This window comes from Agelaius tricolor, unplaced genomic scaffold (assembly GCF_023055355.1).
Source record: "Agelaius tricolor isolate 1412-34295 unplaced genomic scaffold, bAgeTri1.0.p SCAF_4, whole genome shotgun sequence".
Lineage (NCBI taxonomy): Eukaryota > Metazoa > Chordata > Aves > Passeriformes > Icteridae > Agelaius > Agelaius tricolor.
In genome coordinates, this window is record NW_027269264.1 from 15,042,872 (window position 1) to 15,068,583 (window position 25,712).

General features: G+C 43.8%; 2 protein-coding genes across 3 annotated transcripts in view; one reads left to right on the forward strand and one right to left on the reverse strand.

Moving 5' to 3' along the window:
* The window catches only part of PSD3 (pleckstrin and Sec7 domain containing 3), a 116,305-nt gene that overhangs the window by 88,477 nt on the left and 2,116 nt on the right, over nt 1-25,712 (reverse strand). The window contains exons 2-3 of one of the 2 annotated variants that reach the window (XM_071424704.1): nt 15,228-15,336; nt 1,224-2,292 (exon numbers count right to left, since the gene is read on the reverse strand). In XM_071424704.1, the coding sequence (XP_071280805.1) occupies nt 1,224-2,292; nt 15,228-15,336 (1,178 nt within the window). Of the gene's footprint in view, nt 1-1,223; nt 2,293-6,110; nt 6,258-15,227; nt 15,337-25,712 lie in introns of those variants that run through there. The other variant, XM_071424705.1, reaches the window with a different exon arrangement.
* NIPSNAP3A (nipsnap homolog 3A) overlaps nt 5,477-25,712 on the forward strand; it is a 53,514-nt gene continuing 33,278 nt past the window's right edge. Inside the window, exon 1 of the mRNA XM_071424707.1 lies at nt 5,477-5,663. Coding sequence (XP_071280808.1) covers nt 5,544-5,663 — 120 coding nt within the window. The 5' untranslated portion in view covers nt 5,477-5,543. The remainder of the gene's footprint in view (nt 5,664-25,712) is intronic.

Sequence of the window (25,712 nt, forward strand, 5' to 3'; positions counted from 1 at the left end):
ACAATTTTCTGGGTAAAAGAAGAGGGCTGGGAGACATCCCAGTATTGTCTAACAGATCAGCTGCCTATGTGCAAAAGAGAAAAGCACACACAATGTGTAAGATCTATCCTAGCACCGGTGCCAGGCCAGAGGCTGCACATGTTGGAGATGTTTATCCCAATGGAGCCTCCGCCCCTGAAGGATAATTTGCTATCTCTGCAGTCCTAGGACTGGGGTCTTCAGCAAAAAGCTGAAGGAAATCACTCCAAAATGCAAAGGAAAGCACATGCAATTAAAAATATGGAGTCTGGGGAACTAGATTTGAAGGGAGAAGACTCAGCCTGCTTGCTGATGCAAGGAAAGGTATACCATCCCCCTGAAGAGTTTTCTTCTCTGATGCACCAAATACTGTGGGGCTTCTCAATATGCCAGAGGTTAGAGTAGCCAGCCCAAGTAATCCCCTGCACTGGCAAAACTCCACAGATACAGAGATGCAGAGGCAGGAAAGCCTCCCTTGTAGAGATGTTGTCTCAGCAGCACACAACTCTCCAGGTCAAAGTGGGCATGGTTTGCTCGGAGCGTACCAGTGGAACACTTTGTTTTGTCAGAGATGTGCATCAGGAAAGAAAAGCAAGCAAATCAGGATACAAAGCAGCACGCCATTCTTGCAATATGTACTGCTAAAATGATATAAACACAGATAGACAGACAGACAGGTATTATCTGTCTCTCAGACAGATAATATAGAAAGCACATATTGTAACATTTATCCTTCTATTATCTACATGGCCCTGGATAAAATGTCTTTATTATCCAACCATTCAGAGGTTGTCACACTGTTTTTGCACAAACTGAATGAAACCAGAAAATCTGTTCAGGTGCGTATGGCCAGGCTTGCATGCCAACTGTATTTAATTACATGGCATGTCCAGATCTCAATTACACCTGCTACAGATGCTTCATCACACAGACATCACTATGCAAACAGAAAGACTTCTGATCTTTACGTTTCAAAACCTGAGATGGACAGCAAACTTCAGTAAGATGGTGTGAAGTGGCTTCAGTACCAACTTCAGGCACTAGCCAACCACCAACCATGTAAACCAGTACTGTAAACACCACACCACAGGCAGCAGACAAATATTTGCTGCTTCTTATTAGCTCCTAAGCAGGTAGGCACAAGCCAGATGCCTAGACAAGAGAACCCCTGCCTGACCCCTGCTCCCCTCTTAGCACCAGCTCACCTGCCCTGGCCTCTTGCAAGCATAGCCATCTCCTCCTCATCACAGTTCTTCCTGTCCTTCACAGAAACTTCATCCTTCCTGCTTTCTTTGAGCAGTGGTAGAGGAGTGGCTCCAGAAGCAGCAGGTTCCAGCCTTGTGTCTTCACTGACCTCACTCCATGCACTGTCTGGCAAGGAAAGCAAGGCTGGGGAGATCATTGGTGACACAGGGTGGCTGGATGTTTTGGAGAATGCCTTCCTCTCCACAGACACAGAGTCCAGCAGTGAGTGCTTCTTTCTTCTCTGCTCCTCAGCTTTTTGCAGCCATAAGATCTCCACACCTTGAAATTCTACATGTTTACTCACAGCTGCCTCTTTAGCAAGCCTTCTCTCGGTACCTGTTTGCATTTTGTCTTGACTGTACTCTGAAAACTCCTCAAAACGTGTCCCCCTCTCCACTCTGCTGACTGCTTCCAGGTTTGTCACAGATGGCTTGTGACAGCTTGGTTCCTGAGCTGCTTGGACCTCCTCTGCTTTATTACTTATGGCTTGTGAGGATTCAGACTGCTTTTCTCCAGCCCATACTGAAGCCAGATCTTTCTCTATGATCAAATACTTTTTTTCCTCAGCTGTTCCTTCAGATGGAAGAAGCATGTCTGAGAGTTTTTCTTGGCCTGCTGGAACTGGCTCTCTGGCTGCCTGCACATTTTGGCTGCCAGTAACACTGTTTTTTTCCATTTGCGTCTCTGAATCGAGAGAAGTATTTGCTCTTTCTTGCACCTTTGTTGCTTCTAGCTGTCGAGAGATTTTCATGATCTCTGGCAGATTACCCATGGGTTGCAAACCTTTTTCTGGGGTGTGAAGCTGCACTGCCCCTGCATCAGGCCTCAAATTACCAGCAGGAGCTGCACACTGAGGAGCAGGCCTGACACGGTGGGGACTGTCCCGTCTTTCTGGACTGTGTGTCACAGGCTCAGTCTCGCACGTCGATGGAGCCGATGGTGCTTGTCTGCTCGACTCTGCAGTGCCATACTCTGGAAATTCATTGATGATGGTATGAGGAGGCAAACTGCTGCTTCCACGGCCACTACCTGCAAAGTAAAAGGAGAGAGATCCTGGATTTATCTACCACATGCACAAAGCAAAGAGTCTGATCTCTCTCCCTGGCCTGCTCCTAATAAGACGCTCTCCCCTGCAGGGCAAATACTTCAGTTTAACTCACTTCTGCTCTCACACTGCAGTTATCCAAAGCTGGTCCTTTTACATAGGAGTTTTTGGGCGGCCCTACTTTGGGAGTCTGCACTACAGAGGAAGGAATGCCAGAAATGTCTGCTACACTTCACAAAAGGTCCCAATGGCTCGTGAACAGTCTGAGGCCTCAGGCCAGGCCACAGGCCAGGCCATAGGCCCAAGAAAGCAGAGATTCAGATGTCTGACATTCATCCACAGCACGCACCACCTATGATGGTTTTACTTAAAAAAGACACTACACATGATGGTTTGATGCTTTCAGGTAATTTGCACTTCTAAAGGTGAAACACTGGGAAGATAATCAGCCACACCTCTTATGTTCTATAGCCTTGGCAAAACTAATTTGCTAAATGACGAAGTAATTAATGAGCAATTAAACTTTCTGCCAGCACTACCCTCTTCCTTTAACAACTCAGGTAGCTGAAGGTCGTGTTGCAGTGATGGATACATACCCAGCAATGCACATTTCCTACTGCAACAAGTACACTGCTGCAGAAAAACCTTGCTACCCCTCCCTCCCTTCCTTGTGCTTTTCCAACTGATGTAAACAAAGCAGAAGCAAAAATGGGTGGTCCCATTTTCCAAGCGCCAAGCACCCAGTAGCTCCCATTGTTTCGAGGTAACAGAGAACCATCTGTCCAAAGGGACCTCAGGGATCACATAATGGCAGATAATTGCCCACCTTATATCACAGCCCAAAGCGGAACTGAGCTCTTGGGGGAAAAAAACCCAAAACAACAATTAAAAAGCCAACCATCAACAGCTGCATTTGTCCCACTCCTGTAGGGAACAAAAACAAAAACAAAAACAAACAAAAAAAAAAACCGCAAATAAACCCCCAAAACAAAACAAAACAAAACAAAACAACAACAACAAAAAAAAACCGCAAATAAACCCCCAAAACAAAACAAAACAAAACAAACACCCCACCACCAACAGAACAGCAACAACAACAACAAAAAAAACTAACTGACCTGGAGTATAAAAGTGTTTTAAATCAAACTGAAGGGTGGCCAGACCCAAACACCTACTTTGAAAAGCATCAGAGGTGACAGCTCTGAAACCAGACACCAACTTGAATTTGAATGGTTTGGTCCCAAGATGCACCTCTAGGTGCTGCACTGCAAACTAATCCCCATCTCTGCTCCAAGTAGGCCGGCCAAGGTCTGTTTTTGAGGCAGAAGCCATGTAGCTGTGGTTAATGACAGGCTAAGTTCAAAGTGAAAGAGAGGACAATCTAACACAAGTTCAGAACCACATTAATATGGCTATCTATGGCTTGTTAAGGTATAGGTATATACATCTGCCAGTATATCCCAGTATATCTAGCCACAGGGAAAATACCACACACTGGGCGTAGTGTGTGATCAAAATGACAGTCTTGGACTCTGCCAAGCCTCAGAATATTCCCTAGTGGGTTCTCCAAATGTCTCCATGCCATGGACTTAATCACTATATAATAAAAATTCAGCTTCATCCAGACAACTTGGTTGCTGTCCAGGACAGTGACTGGATAAAGCAGAGACCTTTTCTTTGCTGCAAGGTCCCAGGGAGCCCTAAGGAGCAAGGATGCCCTGTCCATAATTGCATCACCAGCCCATGTTCATGGCAAGGTTTCCAAAACACAGGTGTGGGGGCAACCACAGTGCTTTTCCTTAGTGTCTGAACCAGAAGACAAACAGTCTCCTTTGCACACAACTCAGCCACACAGTGCTTGCGTGCATCTCAAGCCGTACTTTCAATGGCACAGGCACTAGGCTGACACTGTGGGGCACTTTCACCAGGACAGACTCACATATGACAGTGATGTGCTGTGGTTACAATGCCCTTACACCTGCACCAGAAAAACTCCAGGTAAGCAACCCCAAGCTGCTTTCTCACCCCACAATCGTTCTCTAATGCAGAGGCTTTAGTGCTTGCTGCTCTCTCAGCATGGTCTAGAGGAGGGATTTCTTAGGAGAGGACTAATAGGGAGCGCATCATTATAAATGCTAACATAGACCCTTCTTGGTGGACATATCCACCCACAAGCTATGCTTAGTGTGTGCCCTCAGCATTGTGGGACAGCACTTGGCCAGGCCACTGCCCAGGCCACACACTCTGACTGTATTGCATGAAGAAAGGGAATACATAGTGCTCCAAGAGCTGGGACCCCCCATGCCTCACTCCAATCCACACATCCTGCCTTGTTGGAAGGAAGCCTGGAGCATCAGCCCCGGCCTCCTGTGGGGCTGGGAGGCAGCCAATGTGCTCCGGAGGCCAAGCCCTAACAAGGCACAGCACACAGATCCTGCCAAGGGGCCAGGCTCGTCTCTGCTATTTGCTATCTTAGCTTCTGAACCAACACGAGGGAAACAGAGGGGGCCTTATTTCTTGTGGTGAATGCTAAATGCTCTGCTGCGCGTCCCCATCTGCCACCAACAGCCACTGCTGACGGTGGAAAGAAATCATGAGCAAGTTTCTGATTTACTTCACCTCCTGAACTTCACAGTCTGGCAAGCCCATCAGACTCCAGAAGAGGTACACATACAGACCACATACCTGTACATGCAGGAACAGAGAGGTGTCCAAAGGGAGAGAGAGTACTTAGATGTATTCCCCTCTGCCATACCTGTAAGCTGTGCTCCATCTGAGCAAGAGAGTAGCGCTATCACAGTAGAAATGTAATGCCTTTTATGAAGTGACATGTCAGCAGCTGTCCTCTGGACAGACTGCTGCCGCTGCTGTTGCTGCTGTATGCAAGCACAAGTCAGTGGGATTCTTGCCTTCATGCAGGAATATTGCCTAATTCTCCGTCTGATTGAAAAAACTTCCTATATGACATGAAAGCAGGGTTCTGTCACCATTATGTTAGGTACCACCATGCACATGACTGCCAAGGTCTCTATTTCCTGAAGTAAACCATGACCAATCCGCGACTCTCTCCCAAAATTGCAAAGCCTTCCCCTTTCCTTAGAGAGCTATTTCAGGTACAAGAGCTTAGGGGAGCTTGAGCTCTTTAAGGGAAACTCCTCCCTTATTCCCATCCACCACCACAGCATCATGTCTTGCTGCAGCTACTGGCATATCCTGTCTAACCCCATCCCCCAATATGACTGCATTACAAACAAGGATAGAAAGAAAACAACAAAATTTAAGGACTGCACTGAAGATGCGCAGGGAAAAAAAATACCCATCATCAAACAAACAAAGAAAGGACACACACTTTCAGGTAACACAAATTTCTACTTTGCATTAAAGGTGGCTTCTTTCAACAAATGAAAAAAAAAAAAAGAAAAAGAAAAAGAAATAAATGGATAGGGGAAAAGCTGAAATAGAAAGGGGGTGAGTGACTAGAAAACTGAGACCGGGCAAATATAACCTAATAGCATTTGGCAGCCTTTCTGATGACTAGACGTTGAAAGAATTAATGACTTAAATCAGGCATAGATATGATATTTCATAGGTAAATAACCATTCCATGTCAAGCAAACTTGTCTACAGCATAATAAAAGGAAATTATAGGAAGCAAAACACAAGTTAAAAGCATAGACAGACATTTTGTTTACAGGTACATTTTAAAAAAGAATGGTGTGAGTGTCTCTCGCTATACAGTATATATATATATTATACAGCTCGAGAAATTAGATATATTTGCTTGAACAGTCTCCTTACTCACAGAGGTTACTGTAGCTCCAGCAGTTACCCATTGGTCAAAGAAATAAAATGCAAAGATCATCAATTTATCTATAGCGATACCAGCTAATTCAATTGCTGTTGTTCTAGTCAACTGGAATCAAAATAGTTTCAAATTTCCTGGCAGCTGCTGCCCTGCACTGCACACAATGATGTAAATGGATGCTTTCTGAGTATTATGAAACTGATGGGGGAACTGCAGTCTCATTCAGTCTATCGCAGGAGCTAAGGAGTCCACCTTGGCAGCTTGCAGGGGGAAAAAAAAATTTCCTCCAGCAAGGCTGCCTGACGGCATGCCAGGGATACGTCTGTGCTTAGCTGCCGTTTTTGTAACTGCGTCCATAAGGGGAGAATCGGGCAGAATGGCGATGCTGAGAGTCATGTGCTGGTTTCGGAATGCAGGATGCTTTATGGCATTTCAGCATTAGTGAGCTGGAAGCATTCACTAAGCAGCCCAGTCATCCTGCATTTTATGTCTCTGCAGCTCCTTGTGCAGATCACAAGTAGCACGTGGGTGAGCTTGCATGCAGCATCATATCAGTTACACTTTCCTGATATTCCTGCCACCATTTGTAAAAAGCAAATTAGGGCAAGTAAAAAACAATGTATGCATTAAGATGAGACAAATCTCTAGGTCACAGAGCTTAATGAACAAATCACAGGATTTATGGTATTGTATCACTACTGCAGCCTGCCAGAGAGGAGGGTTACACACATCTCCTTGTCCTGCACTGCATCGTGTTACATCTTCTACAGTCACTAAAACTATTCCAATTGATAAAGCAGCCTGCTCCTGCTGAGATGGAGCCGCCATCCCCTATAAAAGGGGAGGGATGCTGCATAGCCTCTGGCAGCCTCGTGCAGCAGCCGTTTTTCCAAATGATGTCATTCTCCATGCTGCAATAGGTCCTGCCTGGCCAGAGTAGCCAAAGCCAGGGGATTAACATAATGCAAACACGGGGCTTTTGTAACTGGACTGCAAACATCCACACTGGACTGGGTGCAGGATTTTCTGCAGCTTGCAGACACTCCAGGCTTTTGGGCAGTTTGCTTACTCCAAAAAGGAGAAGCAGAGCCAGGTCTTCATCCCATTGAAAGTTACAGCAGCATTATGTAAAAACAACAGTTTGGTGGAAATGGGGAAGCTGAGTAAAAGTGAGAGGCAGAGGGAAGAGGTTGGGGAGAGTTGCCTAGAAATAAATCCTGGTGAAATGCCTCTGTGCCTTAGCAAACATGCAGGGAAGAGAAAGGGGAATAGAGGTATGGCAGAGCCCTCGCAGGAAAATTGACCATCTTGGCTGAGATCCCTCACCCCAAAAAGAGACAACCAGAGGGACTCCCTGCTGTGGTCACTGGGAAGTTTGGCACAGGGGCCAACAGCAGGCACAGGCTGTGTGTTCTTTGCAGTCCATGCTTGAACAGCCACACAGTGTGTGAAAGCCAGTGGCTCAGGGTTACCCAGAAATTAAACTAATTTGTTCAGGGAAAAAAATAATCCCCTGCATGCATAGAGGGGCAGTATGTTCCTCAGGAAATTGTACACCCACAGCTTCTGGCATACTGGAAGAGATTCACAAAAAGATATGGCCCACCACTGCTCTTGTGTAGTTCCCTAAATTCTGGGGGTTTTGGGCTACCAGAGACAGTGCTAGATGAAACTTCAGTCTGACGTAGGACAACCATGCCCATACTAGGTAAATCTGTGATGAATCTCTACTAGCCAGTGCTGGAGTCTGGTAGGATATGATGATGCTCACTGGTTTGGAAAAGAGTGAGAAAAGCCACTAGGATAAGAACATAAATCCTGTGCATTTAGAAAGCAATGACCATTTATAAAGCATGTAAAATACATGGGTCACTTTGTGCCTCTTTGAGAGTTTGTGTATTTTTTTTTTAAAAGTGCACAAGTCCTAGCCCTATTCCTGATGGAAAGCTTTATGAAAGCAATACTGTGACTTGGCTGCATATTTTTCCCCACAGATTTTAACTAATTCCCAGTGGTAAACAGGGTTTGGGACCACCTGCATAACCCCAACTGCACTGAATTAAGTGTCCTCCAAAGAGCCCTGTACCTTTCCCCTGGTTACAAGAAGGATGGCACCTTGCTGCAGTCACTCACAGGCCTACAGAGAGCTCAAAACAGGACCAAGTCCAAAACTAACATGCAGCACGTGCTGAGAGGATTTAGTGTGAGGGATTATCCACTACAAATTGCTGTATGGGCCACAGATGGTCAGTGAGATAGCTCAGTCCCAAGAGTCATTACCCTGGAAAGCAAAATGGTAGAGTGGAACAGCTGCTAGCATGAGTAGGAACAGGAGGGAAAATACAAAGGGAATATCTGGACTCCTTATCCTTGCACATAAAAGTGCAAGTGGGTCTTAGAATAATTAATGCCCTTTTCTTCTTTGAAGTTCCACACTCTGGAATTATATGGCTGTGAGAATCTCAAGTTTTCATTTCATTTTATTATGTTTGGAGAAGTTTGAAACCCAATATGTAAACAACAGATCCAAAAAGAAACTGAATTTTCTATTTTTCTGCTGCTGTGATTTAGAAAGGAAGTAGCTAACAGATTTTCTAAGTGTAGATACACACAGTAATTAGCAAGAATTACTTTAAAAGCTCTGTAAGAGCCTTCACCTGAAGAAAAAACTTCTGAAGCAGTGACAACTCACAGCCGTTTTGACACTTTCAGCATCTACAATGACTTTACAACCTCTCTAAATTCACTTATAATTAATGTTATATATTTTAAATACTGTATTTTTCAATAATCCTCTCAAAACCCTTGGAAAGTTGCTTTGAGCAAGCAAAAACGGCTTTAAAAATCCATCACTTGTAAGCACAGATCTCAGAAAGTCTGGATTTCTGTAGATCCAGAAACAAGGCACACCTGCAGCAAAGGATGTCCTTTACTACTTTTCAGAGTTTGGGACCAATTAACCAATCTGAGAGGAGTCTTGCTAGGCAGTTCTTAAAGCACCCTAGGAGATGGATCTCAAGTTATGTGCCCAGCTAAAAGAAAAATAGGGCACAGAGGGATGTGTGTATCTCCCAGGCTCCAAGTGTTGTTGCTAAAGGTGCTGTTGGACATTGCATAGTAACTTTTCAGCAGGCTCTCACAGCGAATGAGACTCCCTTCCTCCCAACACTGGGCAGAGTTAAATAAACAACACAGGGATCTATGGCAGAAGGTACCTATTAAAGCAGAACTGTGAACAGGAAAAATACATGCTGTACTCTGTGTTACACTCTTTCAGTCCAATACCAGGCCAGAGCTGCACCTACCCATATAATTTTATTTAAATGTCTTCTCTGTGTGCATATCAACAGCAAGTTAACACGCATCATTTCCTTCAGAAAGCTTCAGAAATGAAGCAAGGCTACAGCACAGTAGAGGGTTTCTGTTGGTGTGCTGCAGATCTCGCCAGATGATGGGGCTGAGGCCAAGGAGAGGAGGCAATGGTGGTGACAGGTAAAAATGCATCTGTGTCCCACTGTGCCTATAACAAGCTAAATCAGCTGGCTGAGTCTCTCCTGTTATGCCCACTGATCTGGATGTCCCATTTTCTGTCTGCCTGATGGAAGGGCATGACCTGACTGTCTCCAGGAAGGTGTTGCTGAGTCCTGCCAGCTTCAGCCGAATTCAGCCTGTGCCAGGTGTACTCAGAGCATCTGATGTGGCCAGACGCTGACAGATTGCCAGCACCACCAGGCCCACAAATATTTGTGTGCTCATATCAGCATGGCTCTCAGCTTCAGCCAAAAGAACACAGACAGGGAGACATCTACTGCCTTAACTCTGGCATTCCTAACTTCTGAGTGCTTAATTCTGCACCTTTAAAAAACAATAAACAAACAGTACATGTTTTAATGATTATTTGTACTAAACTCTTGGCCTTCAAACAACTCTGTTGTTTAGAAACTTGAGGATGTGGTAATCTCCTCCCTACAGCTGTAGGCTATGATAACTTGATCTATCCAGCTTTCAAGTGGAGGTCACAAGACATTCAATTTCCTCCTGTGGAGCAAGGGACTTAGGATAATGCCTTGTGCCCCTTTTAGTTTTCCTGCCCCTTGGACTGGAAACCCATATATACATCACACCACACCTGACAGCTCCAGAGCATGCCTCAGCTTCTTCCAGTCCCAGGAAGCAGGACTAAGAAATTCAGGGGAGATAGCAAGACAGTTCACCACTCCACCTCTGCAGCCAAGATGCAGAGCACAATGGAACTTGTCCTTCTGCACGAGCATTTATTTTTCCATGTGCTCTTCAGAGCATCCAAAATGATCTGCTTTACTCCATGTTGGAGTGAAAGAGGAGCACTCAGCGTGGCCAGCAAACATGCTGGTGCCAAAGAGGTAATCACTTCCTACAGTGCACAAACTCAAGTGGAAAAGTACCTTCCAATACAGTACCTCTGGAAACTTAAATTTAAAAAGTTAACCTTCTTTTTGCATCATTGCCAATCAGCAATGCCAAACATTGGGGATATTTATGAGAAAATTACTGATTACACACTATGGTTTTAAAAATCCTGCAGGACTTCTGTATGTCAGAAAATGCAGTGGGACACTAGAAACAACAACAAGCTGATAAAGTCAAATATGCACAACAGGATGATGGACTTTTAATTATGTGGGAGAGGGGTACCACAGCTCCGAGCTTTCTGTATTCCAGCCTTTTGCGTGCTCCTGGTGAACACTGCAGGACATCTGATGCGCCAATCCTTCACCGTAATTAAGCAAAATTAATGTGAAAATCAGGCAGTCCTCCAACCCTCAGAAAATGCAGTTTTGCACTTCTTAAGGAAAACATAGCTGCAGAGGAAGATACCAGACCGGGGAGCCTAGACTTTCAGGATTGCCTGGAGATGGAAAGAGCAAGAGATGAAAATATAGCAAAGGTGGTGCCTCAAAATGGAAAACAACAGGGTTGGAGCACTGGGCAAGACTACAGTCAGCAGTCTGGGCTATCATGAGAATAATGTAATAATGAGTGTGTATGGTCTAAGGGCAGTTCCTGCAGGGAGGACCAGGAAGGTGACATTTCCATGCAATGTGAGGGGGATGCAGCAGAGCTGGACATATGTGCCTTGAAGTAACAGAGCAAACAAGTCAGATAGAATGTATGTCAGTGATGCTCACTTTACACAAAGATACTGGGATCATTTTCTTAAAGATGTTTAAATCAGAAACGTAAGAACCCTGAAAAGGCTTTACCTTTACAAAATAACAGCCATTGTGTTCTTCCTTTGCTCTTGAAAAACAGTACTAGTCATTCTAAAGCAAAAGGAATCATTTCTTTGATTGCAGTTCAGGAACAGGTATGTTGCATGGGTCAAAGTATGTGTTTGATTTTCTTTCACGTGTCAGATCTGGCACTGCTTGACCCCTTGCAATGGTGATTCAGTGCACATTGCCAGAAGAAAATAAGCCCTTTTTTTAGAATTGTTCTTTTGGCATTATTTTGGGGGGGTCTGTTACAGTTTTTGCTGGCTTAAGCTTGCTAAATACACAGATGAGCACAAGAACTAGCATGAGACAATCGGTGGCAGTGTGTGTCTGGGACCATCTCTTGGCAGAAGCAAGATGTTAAATGAGCTCAGTTGCCTCATGACACCTCACTGAACACAAAACAGCAAGTGACAGGCTTTCCAAAAAGATATTTGTTTCACCAGGAATTCAAAACCAAGCTTCTTCCAGCAGCTGTTGGGAAAGACCAGATTTGCATAGCAACACAGGCAGTATTTGTACAGAGCCTTTTTGTGAAGGACAAGATTAAACCTCTGGTACACAGGAGGGATGAAAGCTTTCTCCTTTCAGAAGCATCAGAGAAAAGACTGTTTATTAATCTTAAGAAGCTATGTTCTTCCTAACAACAGTCTTGGATTTATTTTCTCATATAACAGGAATTATGGGGTATTTGGCCTTCATGTTTATTTAAGGAATTATTTTGTAGTATCCCCCCCTTTTTTTCCTCAAGGAATCACTTTTAAGACTAAAAAAAAAAAAAAAAAATTCATGTGGCCATAACTTTTTTTTTCTTTTTGGTATTTAAATGTATTAACAGCAAAGTCATAAAAATCAGACCTGTAGCACAGCCAAGCCTGAAGAAAGTCTGCTCAATAGAGATCACTGTTTCCACGGCAGTTTCCAGAGAAGGAATGTATGTTTCCACATACAACAAGCAGCCTTTTATGTCAGTGAGTCTGAGAAGACGTCTTGTCCAGCCCAGCTAAATTCAGTTTCTAAAAAACATTTTCTTTTGCTGGAAGGCAGAAGGCTGGGGTTTTGCCAAGGAAGGTGGCCAGGCTGTGCAGGGCCACGTGTACAAGTGTGGTGCATCCTCCCCGCTCCCCCAGTGGGAGGGGTCTGCAGGGAAATGCGTGGTCTTGAACCCTTCCACTACAGGAGGGTCACGGGGGGCTTGGACCTGCTTCTGCTCCGAGTAATGCATGCAGGGCAGGAGGATGGGAAATGGACAAGAGAGGAGAGGACCCAGACAAGAGGCATCATGCATTAAAGTCAAGAGCATATTAGGGCATCAGTGATCACAAATATCCCAGATAAAATCAGACTGAAGACAGCAAAGGAAAATGTTTTATATGTGACAGCTTTATTAGCATTTGAATATCGTTGATGAAACATCTCTTCTAAAGCCATTTAACTTTTTATTTTCCCCCCCTCTCATTTTCTCATCTGAAAATGACCAGCAGCTTCAACCTGGAAGGTAAAAATCAGCACAGAGCTTATTAACAAAAGCTGCCATCTCTCCCACCTGGGTAAACAGAAGTGTTTGCCACAGTCGCCCCCAATTATTGCTCTTTCTTTGTGAATTGGCTTGTCTGATGCAAGTGTTTTAGTACTTAAGTCAAGACATGTATATCCTCAGCAGCAGTAACGTGGCTGCGGCTGAAAGGGAAAGTATAAACCAGAAGGCAGAAGTAATTAAGCTGTTCAGCAGCTTACATGCTACGTTCCGTTTCTGAGGCCAGCCATTGCATGGGTCAACTGCATTAGGTTAGATAAATTAAAGTTCAGCCTAACTGCCTACAGTGACAAGTTGTTCTCTTGATCAAGTTTAAACACCAACACTTCTCCTGGCCCTGCCCCTGTCACTCATTTGCTTGAAATACTTCATACTTTGACCCCTAAAAAGCATGTCTTTTTTCTTTTAAAGGAAACTTCAGAAAGTAGCATGTTTATTTGGATTTTTGGTGGTGTTTTCTCCATTCCCATCTAATAGGGAGAAGAACAGAAAGACTTTCAAGCATAGCTGCTTCCCCCAAAAGCATATGTATGACATATTTGATATATATCAAAAAAAAAACCCCATTATTTGATGTACAAAAGCCCTGAGTTTGTACTACTGTCCCCTCAGTCACCCTGTCCTCATTCACCTCCAGTAAATAAGCAGTTAAAAGCTGGAGAAAAAACTAGAAGGGGCAGAACCACCATCATTTATCCATGGCAGTCAAACAACTTGTAAGAGGAGGAGGAGGAGGAGGAGGATACATTTGTCTGTGGCATCATGAGGCCAGTCTGGGTAAGCACGATGTCACCCAGTTTTTGGGTACAATTTGTAAACATTGTATGTTAACCACTGTTAAATATTCACAAACCCTCCTGTCAGGGTCCCTTGAAATAACTCCCATTTTGCTAATTGTTAGCTCCTAATGGTAGTTTCTCATTAATAAAAGAACAGGAGGAGATCTGGAAACAAGGCAAGAAGGAGATCCAGAAAAAAGGCAAGAAGCACTGGAAAAATACAGAGAATTAGGCATAGAAGTCAATATATCTGGCTTACTCTTTGCTACCCTTTATTTTAGAGCTCAGTACTTAGCTTGGAATACCCATCATATTTGATAATTGTTTTGGCTGGTAATAACAATAGATTCACTTGGATTTATTAGACACAGCATACTTTATTTAATACCAATCTCTGGATTTGTACCAATGCCTGCTGACAGTGCTCTCACACTGTGTCTTTCCAAGCAAGAAATGAGGTCATCATGATTCATGTAATAAACTCATACACATTTTGTGGCAATTTCAAAGAGTTTTTAAAATTCCTAAATGAGGTCCTTTTGGTTTGGGTTTGAGGGTTTTTTTCTCTTTTTGGAAATTTGGATTTTTTTTCACTTTGCAATTAGGATTTCCCAGGTGGATGACCAAACTTTATAAAAGCCAAGAAGAAACTCAAGTTCTGCTTTATTATTACTTTATAAAATCTAGGAAGAAACTCAAGTTCTGCTTTATTATTTTTTTTTTTCCTTGCTAAAGTTGAGGAACATACACAGTTTGTTTCTGAGCAAAGTGCTGCCCTTTTCTAGCAAGAAGGGAGTCTTCCTTAATTAAGTGACATTCCAGAAAGTTTGCAATTAGAAAGGATCAAGGTACACAGAGAACAGCCCGAGGAAATGCTTTTTCAAAGAGGGCAGGGCTTGTTGATAATTTTGACAAGGCAAGAGGAATAGCTACAATAACTACATTTCTTTTCTTCTAAGCTTGGGCTCTTAAAAGGTAGAAAATGCCCTATATTTACAAGAAGACAACAGGAATAAGACAGATCCTTAGATATAACATTAGATATTATGGAAGCAGCTGGACTTCTGGAATCACTGACTACAGAGGGCAGAGCAGTTTGGGTACCAGTCAAGTATCTGAATTAAAATCTTACCTACCTCTACTTGTAGAAAGACCACAAAGTGCATTTCTGGAAGGATCTCCAGGCAGAAATGGCCATGCTTCAGCATGTGCAATTGCAGAACTCATGGCTGAACAACTCCACTGCAGAGAAGTGCAGGGACTCCCTCCACCAATGTGCCTTTAGCACGTGAGTCCCTGCTGTAACATCGTGGTGGCCCAAATGAGCCAGAAAGAAAGGCAGGGGTATAAGAGAGGGAACCACTGTCATTTTCTGGGGCCAAACCAGCAGGATCCGGTACTTGCAAAGGGCAGCAAAGCACAGTTAGTGAGCCTCATGGGGTCATTAAAGGAGAAGCTTCTGCAAAACTTTCCTGAGTGGCTTAAGAGATATTTTTTTTTTTTTTTTTTTTTTTTGCACACGGTAGTAATAAATAGAACTTACCCATTCCTGAAGGCTTCTCTTCTTCCAAGCCAAATAAAAATTCATATTTGGCCTTGGCAACATTCTGGGCATGAGCTGATATGTCATTATCCCGCACAAGTGCTTCTGCCTAGAGTAAAAATAAACAAAGCTTATATACCTTTTAGTGAAAAAACAGCAGAAGGAACATGAAATCCCTTCAGGCAGCATTTTTAAAGTATTCATTTTACTCTGTCACCACCAAGATCATCCAGAGTAGACATGGGCCAACTCAGAGCACTTTTGAAGAGCTCACCCCTCTGTCACTGAACCCAACAATTTCAGTATTAAGAACAAAAACCTAACAGAGATGTGAGAGCACCCAACCACTCTTTACACACTCTTTAGCCCGCTTACCCACTGAAAGGCCAGCAGCACTGGCCAACTAGCTCAATAATATTGGTTAGAGTTAAAAATATCAAGGGAATAGTATCAGAAATAGCAAATTTGAGTATGTAGGTCATAAACTGGAACCCATGGGAAAACCATAAATGGGGCAGGCTGTCTCTTTGAAAAGTGAGGAGAGAGAACTGTCTCTAGAGAAAGTGAGGAGCAAGGACTACAACATGGATGATTAAAAAGGGGGAGAAGGATAAGGTATGCAAACATGTACTTAGGCAGGAGTACTGTCTAAAGGGCCCTGTTGGGCAGCCCATGCATGACCACAACTGTGTAGGTCAGGACTAGAGCCCAGCTTGGTTTTACAACCACACCGCACAAGTCAAACCTGCTTATCCAGCCAGGAGGCAGGGAGGGGACACAGGGTAGTGAGCCCAGTGAGCAGGGGAACCTGGAAGGGCGAATGGACAGACAGATTGAGCAACCTGATCTACACAAGTCTGGTGCCCCCAGCCCCTTCCCACTGCTCCTTTCTTGTAAGAAACAGAGTAAAGGACCTTGACAGAGTAAAGGTCCAGTTTCTCAAAAGAGAGAAAGGCTACAGGACTAAGATCAAAATACTTTTTTGAACAGGTAGGGACAAAACAAATCTCTAAGATAAAGCACACACCAGCAATAAACTGCAGTGCAATAACTATCTAGAGTTAGCATTAAGTTTCTTCCCAGCTGGACAAGACAGAGCCTGTATTCTTCTGTTTGAAGTGACAGATAAAATAAATCACTAACTCTAAAAATTCTTCAGTAAACTTTATATTCATATGAGGCAGTCAATTGCTGTGGCATAGCAAGCCATGGCATGGTTTACATTGGTGAAAGCATTAGCTTATGAAAACACTCTTTAAAAAACAAAGTTAAATGGAACATTCTGCCCCCCAGGACAACAACAACTTTTATGCATTTCTATCAAATAGCTCAGGATAAGCATCAGATACCAGCAGAAATTCAAAGTACAAGGGACACATGATTCACAGGAACACATAGTCACAGCTCTTTAATCAGAGATGGATGGAATCACAAATTCATATATTTCTCCTAAGCCATCTGTCCAACAATTGTATTTTCTCCGAAGAGCACACTGACAAATAGTTAGCTTGCCCTATGCCCTAGAATGGTTTTGCTCCAGGTTCCTCTGGCCTTTTACACCCATTTCTTCTCCTACCTTTCTGCACTGTGCCAGTTCTGCAAGATTTAGTATAAACACCACTCTGCCCTAAGTCGACAGCAGATGTTACACAGCAGACTTGGACTAATTTATTTACTATTCACTGGACATTCACTAGTCCAACTACTCAGTACTAGGGCTTCCAGTATGTTGATATATGTGCTAACTCCAGTCTATCCAATCCTTTAGTAAAGATGTGATGGAATAGATAAAGGGCTTACTATCACAAAGATGACTATCACAACATGACAAAATGAGCTTGGAAGAAATCACCATGTCTGTCCTGGCTTTACAGACCTGCATTCATTCACTGGCAGGGAGGCAGGAAGGGCTAGAAAAGGAATAGCTGGAGCCAGAGCACACAGGAGAAGGCTCTTTGTCTGCATCAGCTTAGACAGGAGTAGCTTACAGAGCCAGACAAAAATTCAGCCTACTCAGATGGATGTGAAGGGATGGGATTGCTTATAACTAGCTGGTGCCAAATCCCAGTGACAGATAAATGAAATGGAAAATAAAATTAACAGAACAGTCCAGTTCTTGAGCAGTAAGGAATTTCTCATCTATACCCCTCTGGGACACAGCTTCTCCATCCCTCAGCCTTGCTCTTTGAGATTTCACAGACATCTGCTACACTGAGCATCCCTGCCAGCAAACACTTGTTCCAAGGCTCTCTATTTGCCTGTACATTATTGTAAAGCAAAGAAGAAAACTCCAGTTCACAGCACCCTCTGCATCATCCAGTAACAGTCACAAGTAAATTGTAAAATTAATGGAGTTTCACTGTATAGGCCATCATTTATCAGAGTTAAGTGCCTAAACTGAGGCTGCATGATCTTAGTCTTTGCATCTGAAAGGGGTAACTTGATTGTCAGAAGTCTCAACGCTGCTGATGAAAATTACAGATACTGGCTTGAGTATGGGAACAGCTGTATTTAACATCTATTTAGGTTGTCAGAGCACTAAAAGGATGTATAAAGAAAGTCCATATCCAGGCTTAAGGATAAGTTTATCATACTTCATCCAAAAAAGACATGTTAAAAAAGAATGCAAGAGCAGGAAAGAATGAGGATGCTCTGAGGTCAGAGCTAGTTTTTAAGACTATTGCTTTACCAATGTCCAAGTCAAGAGATAACATGTGTTCTCCTTTCCTTCTTTCAATCTACCACTCACCCAAGCTTTGCAGGAGTCAAAATGCCTGAAACGAGGAGTCCAGAAATGGGCTGGACAAACATTCATGGTGCTTTCAAGCTGCATTAGCAAAGATTAAATACGATTAAGATTGAAAGGGATATGAAACTCCTGCTTAAGCCTTCTCTCTCAGCTGAAGGGCAAAGAAATCTGCATCCAGGTCAGCCATTTCATAATTGCTTCCCTCAGAGGGCTTTAACCACCACCTTTGAAGCATCTCATCTTTGTCACTACTGAAGAGGGTGACGCTTAGGAGCACCAATCCCCTTAAATCAGCCCAGCTGTACATACATTTCTCATAAGCCATATACATATTATTTTTCAGTCCAGTGATGCTCTGGGCAGAGAGGCAGCAAGTTCCTACCCATTGGTGCATCACTCCTGCAGTGCTTTCTGCCTGTTTGAACATGTTTGATCAAGCCTACTTCTCTAGGTCATAGCTCTTGGCCAGGAGTTAGGAAGGCTGCATTTGCCTCTCAGGGAATTTTAGAAAACATTATGAGGCTGCATTAGTTTGCACTTGGCAGTCCTCACCCCTCAGACCTCCTGCCAACACACTGGACCAGTTTCTATTGACCTCACACAAGGCATTGGCATGGGTCAACAGAGGTCCCACCTTGCTGGCTTTCTGTTTCCATGCTTAGGGAGCAGAGAGATCTTAAGGATAAGGCTGTGGTGCTTGTGGTGGTTTCAAGCCAGCACAGGAATGAAGCTGCTGAATCTATGTCTCAGCACTGAACTGAACAGCAGCAGGATGCTAAGACCACAGGGTTCCTGCTTCTCCAGCAGGAGCTGCTGATAAGGACAGATAAGTCAGCCTAGCAAGAAGCACATACACTGCCTCTGCTCTGCTGTCTCGATGTGCGAATGAAGCAGCAGGTCAGTATCTGCAAGGAGAAACTATTCCCACAATTCACCCTTGAGAGGTGTCTTTAACTCCCGATGAGAGCTGGTTGCTGCCGATGAGAGCTGGTTGCTGCCGTTCCTGAAGCTCAGTTTCACTCTCTGGATGAATTTCATTTCAACTCATAAGCTCCCCTCAAACTGCCCTCCAAAAATCCCAGTGGTTTTTAGATAGGTATAGTGAGTCATAAAAAGCTGAAGAAAATGCTTCTCCTTTCTCCACAGAAGAAAAGCACCAAAGCATCCTCTTTTGACTTTCATGAGGTTCTGGTTGGGACCTTTTTTTGGGACCAACTGGTTTTGTCTTGGGGCCTTTTTTATCATACTGTCTTGGGGTGAACATTTCCTCCTAATTTGTCTCAAACCAAGACACATACCTACTTGTCAGAGAGCTTTAACTGAAGAATATCAAACTCTTGCTATCTCACCACCATTTTCAGCTGAGCTGACAGGAGAGCTGGGCTTTGTCTCAGAGGAAGGGGATAACACTGTCCACAGCTGCTCTGACAAGCAATGGGTCAGTGTGCACACAAAGAACCAGTGTGAACCCGTGCCTCTGAAGCATTCACGCTTAAGGTCATATATTTTTTTTGAAAATGTCTAATAAGGGGAATATTCAAAGAAGCAGATAATTAAATGGCAACTTCTAGTCTGGAATTTTTCAGATTCCCTGAGAGGACAGATGCTGTTAAGACAGACTAACTCCTTGCAGAAGACCTGGGAAAAAAGTGCATGAGAAAAAGCAGAACAGGATGGGTGCTCAAGCAAGAGTCTTCAGGGAGCAAGAGTCAGCCAAAATTCTGGACAGCAAGAGACCACTCATCCTAAGGGAAAACATCAGCAGGAAGGGACCTAAGGACTATTCATGAAGAACTGCTGGCTGGGACAGAGAGGTGAAAGAGTCCTCAGGCATGTCTCCACAACTAAGCCATATCAAGAGGAAGCCTCAGTTTTACGTGCTTTCATATGTGCACAGCTCTGTTTTCCAGAGCTTCCTGCCTTCCCTCTCAGCCATACCACCACTGGACGTCAGCTCCCTGTCAGCAGGCAACAGCCCCTACACTGGAGCGACTTTTGGAGGTTTCATTGAGGCTACTGGGGAAATACTGCAGTATTGCGAGAAAGCAGAAAAATGCCTAGAAGAATGCCTGTAAATCACAGTCTACTACGGAGAACTTCATAGCCACACCTGGACCATTTCTAATCCCAGGCTATGCTTGGTCCATTATCATTGCTTCACCAACATCTCTAGCAGCAAAAAACTCAATTGCCTGTCAGCAGCCTATCAAATACCCTGATACAGTGAGTTTATACTCTCAGCAGGAATGATCGACAGAAGGCTCCCACAGATTTTAAAATCTTCTCCAGCAAGTTGCAATGTCATGGGCAAGTCTTTACAGAATCCTGCATTGAGAGCTCTGCCTCTGCTGTCACATCATCCCTGAATGGCCAAAAGCTCAGCAAGCTTCACTGTTTTTGACAGGTCATACCAGTTATTCTGAAAAGACTATGCCTGTTGAGTTTGTCTTAAATCACTTTCCTAAGTAACAGGATTAAATGCAGAAAGCTGGCATTAAAATAAACTTGCTAACTGGTAAAACCTAGTGCAACAACACCACAGGAAGAATGTGGGTGCTCACAATAAGACCACTGGGTAGGCAAGGGTTGTAGTGTTTAATTCCATGTGACCTCATAAACCATAGCTGTGTTTTCTTTATACCTCCCCACACTAATACACATTCACAATTCTTGAATTAAAGCATTAGTAAAATAATTAAAATTCAAAAGAATAGGAGCTTTGCATGCTTTAATCTCAGCTGGAGCTGCTAAAACTTAATGCTAGCCAAGGTTTTGAATGAGAAGAAATCTAAGCCTGGGCTTTAAACTAATTCCTAACTATCAGGAGTTGCAGGGAGATGTATAGAAAGCCAGAAGGTGGGGACGAAAGAATGGGCTTGTGTAAGAGCACTGCAAATAGCTGTTTTCCAGCAGAGAAGTCAGCCTTGTAAGACTTTTCAGCTACAAGGTAATTGTAGAGATACAGCAGAGGTGCTTGCAGTGACAAGGGGTCTGAAAAAAACAAAGAAAAATCGGTAATTCAGCACCTTTTTTTTTTTAATGCAACAGCCAGAAGACAACAGAAGAAGGTACTGGGAGTCAGCACCACACCAAAAAGGACATGGTTCCTGATACAGTTTGTATTCAAAACCACCAACCACCTCGCAAAGCAATCTCACAGAAACCAAAATACTGAGGTACCTGACAAGGAGGGTGAACAAGCTCAAGGGATAAAAATCCCTAACAATATAGAAATCACATCCTTCTCATGAATCTCTAAGCTGACCTCTTCCTGGGCATCTGCTGACCTCCATGACTACATAGATGCTCCTGGGCTAAAGCAGCCTTGAATCCAAACCAGTGCAGAGAGTCACTATTACCTGCTCACAAGGCTCTGGCATGGCCATGGTCATGGGTCATGGTGAGGGGAGACCTCACACTTAGTACCATCCAGCCAGATCCTCTTGAGTCCTCACCACAACACACTCCACAGCTTACCCCAGGGGTTCACCAAAAGGCACCAGGGCACTGCTATGCCATTATTCCGAGCACTACAGGGTTTGTTTGCTATGAGCAGCCTCACAGGAAGCAGTCAGGCTGGAGAGAGCAAAACTGAAAGGGTGCAGATACTATCAAAGCTGCTCTCCCTGCACAAAGGCAGACTTCACAGAAGTTCAGTGTCTAAAGAGAAGCTCATTCAGAAATGAAGCAAAAGTCTTTCTGCTTAGAAAAAGACCTGAGAACAGTGACGAAAAAAACCTCAAATTAATGCCTTAGCAGCAGTATCAAGCAGGTAAAATTTGTTTCCAGTCTGGTCACCTTGTTTTAGACCTGCACTTGAGTTTTTCTTCCCTTAAAGAAATGTTTGCTTTGTTGTTTGGTTGAAGTTGTTAGGAAGCAGTCAGCTGTTATACAGAATTAAATACTTTCTATTATGCAAAGGCTGACGCTGTCTGAGCTGTAACTGCATGGCTGTGAACAGCATATTAATTCAAAGTCTGTAGGATTACACTTTACCATTAAAGGTCACTCAGCATTTTCTATTTGTCAAGTCAGTGATTTTTGATGCATGCTGTATGGACCTTTGGATATCTATCCATTATTTCTAAGGTATGTGCAAGAATCAAAACAAGTCCTCTGAGAAGAAGACTTTAGCTCACTGCTTGAACCACTGTGTTCTTAGACCTAACACACAAAGATGAAGAAAAACACCCAAAACTTTTATAAAGCCACAGTGCAAGTATATTCCTGAGTTATGTCAAAGAGCATTAGGGTGGGGTATGATTTAAGAAAAACTGTGCAAAGACAGCATCTTATATTCAGAGAATTCTGTGATGCATGCAGTAGACATCTTGCATTTACTGTTTTTGTTCAATCTGTTCCAGTATTTAGCAAACTGACAGACTGCTTCACTTCAGCAGGTAGTGGGCTTCCATCATCTTCAAGCACCTCAGATGGCAGGACAATGTTTAGACAGGCTACAGGTCTGCTGTACATGGATTTCTCCTCCATGGAAGCTAAAATTTGAATATACCTAAATGCCTCATGAGCCTCTCAGAAGTTAGTTCTGTTTCTCTTTAAGCAACTAAATTCTTTGCAAAACCCTAGCCAACATCTGCTGTCCCTTGAAACTTTACAGACAGCATCCTCTGCCATATGCTGTACATTCTTTATGTCCAGCTAAATATACACTGCTTTTATGAATGGAGGGACAGGGTATTGGGAGACCTCATCTTCATTTTTCAAATCGATGTTATAAACATAGTTTAAGGTAGTGTCCCCAAGTGATTAAAATATTTCATTTCATTGAATGGTTAAAAAAACCAAAAATCAAAACAACAAACAAACAAACAAAAAAAAAACACCCCACACCCAGCCATCAGACCTCCCCACACTGGAAGAATTAACATTTGCAAAAGTGTAAAAACCTACATTTTCTCTGTGGCAAGCACAAACTGTAGAACTACAACACAGCAACAGAGTATGCAAAAAAGGGGTATGCATTCTTAGACACAGCTTACTGATTCTGCATGATTATTTCATATCACATATTTAAATTAATTTTACAGCTTTCCCCTCAGCAGTTTTTTTCTGAGCCCTACCTAGATTTAAGAGAAGTTTTTTGAACAGAAATTTGACTGAAGTTTGATCTGAGCCATCTTATCTCTGGCACAATTAAGGCAGAAGTGAGAAAACACATCAACAAATTTCTCCTGAGCTGCAGGCACTGGGGGACTGAAAATATTGTTGCAAGACCAAATGCTTGCTAAGAAAGTGCACCTTAAGGACTGCCAACATTGTCAGGCAGCTATGGCTCCGCAAGTGGTCAGGAGCCAACAGGCAGTTCCAGCTGTGCAAGAAGGCAGAAGACATCAAAGATGTTACATCCCCCACAAGCAGCACAACACACGCCAGCTGGCACTCCTGTCCCACTAGTGAGGAAGTTAATACCTCTTCTTTTTTCCTCATTAAGTCACAGCAAGTCCACAGACAAGACAGCTGATGACAATCAGAACTTGCTAGTACTAGAATTTGTTTCCTCTTGAGAACAGGGCTTCCCTGGGAAGCATTCTTCTGTTAGCACTGTTATGAAGATATATCCCAGGCCTAAGTGCATCTTGCCATCACACTTGGCATTCATTCAGCCTGGGAGATGCAGTTATTACTTAAATGACACTTCCCATTTGAAAACTGTTGTAAAAAAGTAATGAGTACACTTTAAGCCACCTCTTCCACTGTGTCATTCCACTCCAAGAAGAGAAAGCAAGGCCCATTCATGGCTTCTGCAAAAAGAGAGGCTTGTGTTATGTAATCTGTGCCATTAAGTTGTTTTCTTAATGCTCCCAAACTACTGCATCACAGTTTCAAGACAAGGGCCTCCTTTCAGTCATAGAATCATAAAATACGGAGTTGGAAGGGACCCATAACAACCATCAAGTCCAACTCCTGGTCCTGTGCAAGACAGTCCTTTCACCAGGCAGCAGAAAGTTGCTGTGGCTATGACGTGACATTCTCAGCAAGCATGGCAGTGACCGCTGTGTTTCTGCCCTGGCAGGCTATCCTCAGAAGCCAGCTCCAGCCTCGTTTCCTTTGGATTAGCCCAGAAATTGCAACACTGAAAATCTATGCAGTTAGCAAAGGGAGCCACACACTTCCCACAGCCATCACTGGTGGCTGAGGTATTCAGCAGAGGTAGAAATGCAGTGCTCACACTCTGATGGACAGCTTGATCCCTGATGGACAGCCTGATCTAGTGCCCAAACAGGTTTTTTTACTTACAGCATCCAGGAAGTACAGTCAATTCAGAAGCCATTCAAGCTTCAAGGGCTAGATAATACCGGAACTCCTCTGACTCCTGATTCAACCCTGTAGCAACCAAGCCCGCACCCAGAGGGCTTGCTCTCACCCCACCCCTGCTTTTAAGCACCATCCGCAACCTGCCTTGCTCATCTCTGTAATGAAGAGAATAAATGTTTGGATGCATTAGCATCACAGGAGTCTGTGGTCTCAAAGAGAAGCTGGCAAAACAGCAAGAAACATCTCAGAGCAAGGAGGAGCTGCACTCAGAGAAAGTATCTGGAAACATACTGCAGAAGGATACTTCAAACAGTGCCAATCCTGAGAGGAATGGAACGCTTACATTCACATTGAGCTGGTCTCAAACAGCTTTTTCATCTAATAGAAGAAAATTACTTCTAACACACACTCCCCCTCGCCCCCCAATTTCGTATCACTACAGGCAGGAAAATAAGGACTGGAAATAGTCTTTGTGATCATGGGGTTTGACGGACATCAATCCATTTAGGAAGATATTCAAAAGTTTAGGACAGAAATTGCACAAGACCTAAATTTGTTTATCTGCAGGCACGCTTTGCTGTATGGTGACTGCCCAGAGAAGAACCCTAGCACACATCCCCCTTCTCAGCCAAACTTCCAGAGGGAAGGAGCCACATGCAGTTTTACAACCCAGGATGCAATGAACCACCCAGGTCACAGAGCAGGTCTTGGTGGCAGATCGAGAAATCCCTGCTCCACCAGAAGCCAGCTCTCCATCAGGGACCATTTGTAAGGAAATGTCCTTTCAAGGGCGGTGGGTGGCATGAGTCCCTGCTGAGCCCAGGAACATTACTCCCACCTTTGCTGGGTGAGCTCAGCAAGACTCTCACCAAACAACTCTAACAGCTGCTGCACCCTGGGGATCCTCAGCACTCACAATGCAGAGCTGATCTGGAGCAGGATGCTCTGACAGCCCCAATCTTTGACTTGTGGCAGCAGTTCACAGGTTTGTTCAGCCTCAGCTGAAGAACAGCAGTTTGGCACATGGCTCCCCAGTACCCTGGGGATGTACCCACCTAATACTAGGCAGACACTACCCCCTCCCTCCCTTTCTTGGGCTCCCTTCACTAGGCCCCTACATTGTGCTACCTCTAAATTACATTTAAATCAGCACCCAACAGTACCCCAGCCTCTGGCTCTCTCTCAAGACCCTTGCAAGTAAACAGAGGTTCTCAAAGGAGAAACACAAGCCTCAGAGAAACACATGCCTGAGAAAAATCACTCCAGCCCTCAGGTCTGCTAGTCTGTCTCTCCATGAAGCAGGGATGATTTCAAGCAATCAGCTCCCATGCAAGCACACAGGCAGTTTATCAGCCATGGCCCAAGCACCCTTACTTAGTGCTTGTGTGGTGGCCTTGTGTGGTGTACAACTTGTGCTATCTAAATGCTGAATCTTCCAGCACTTGTCTCAGAACACACAC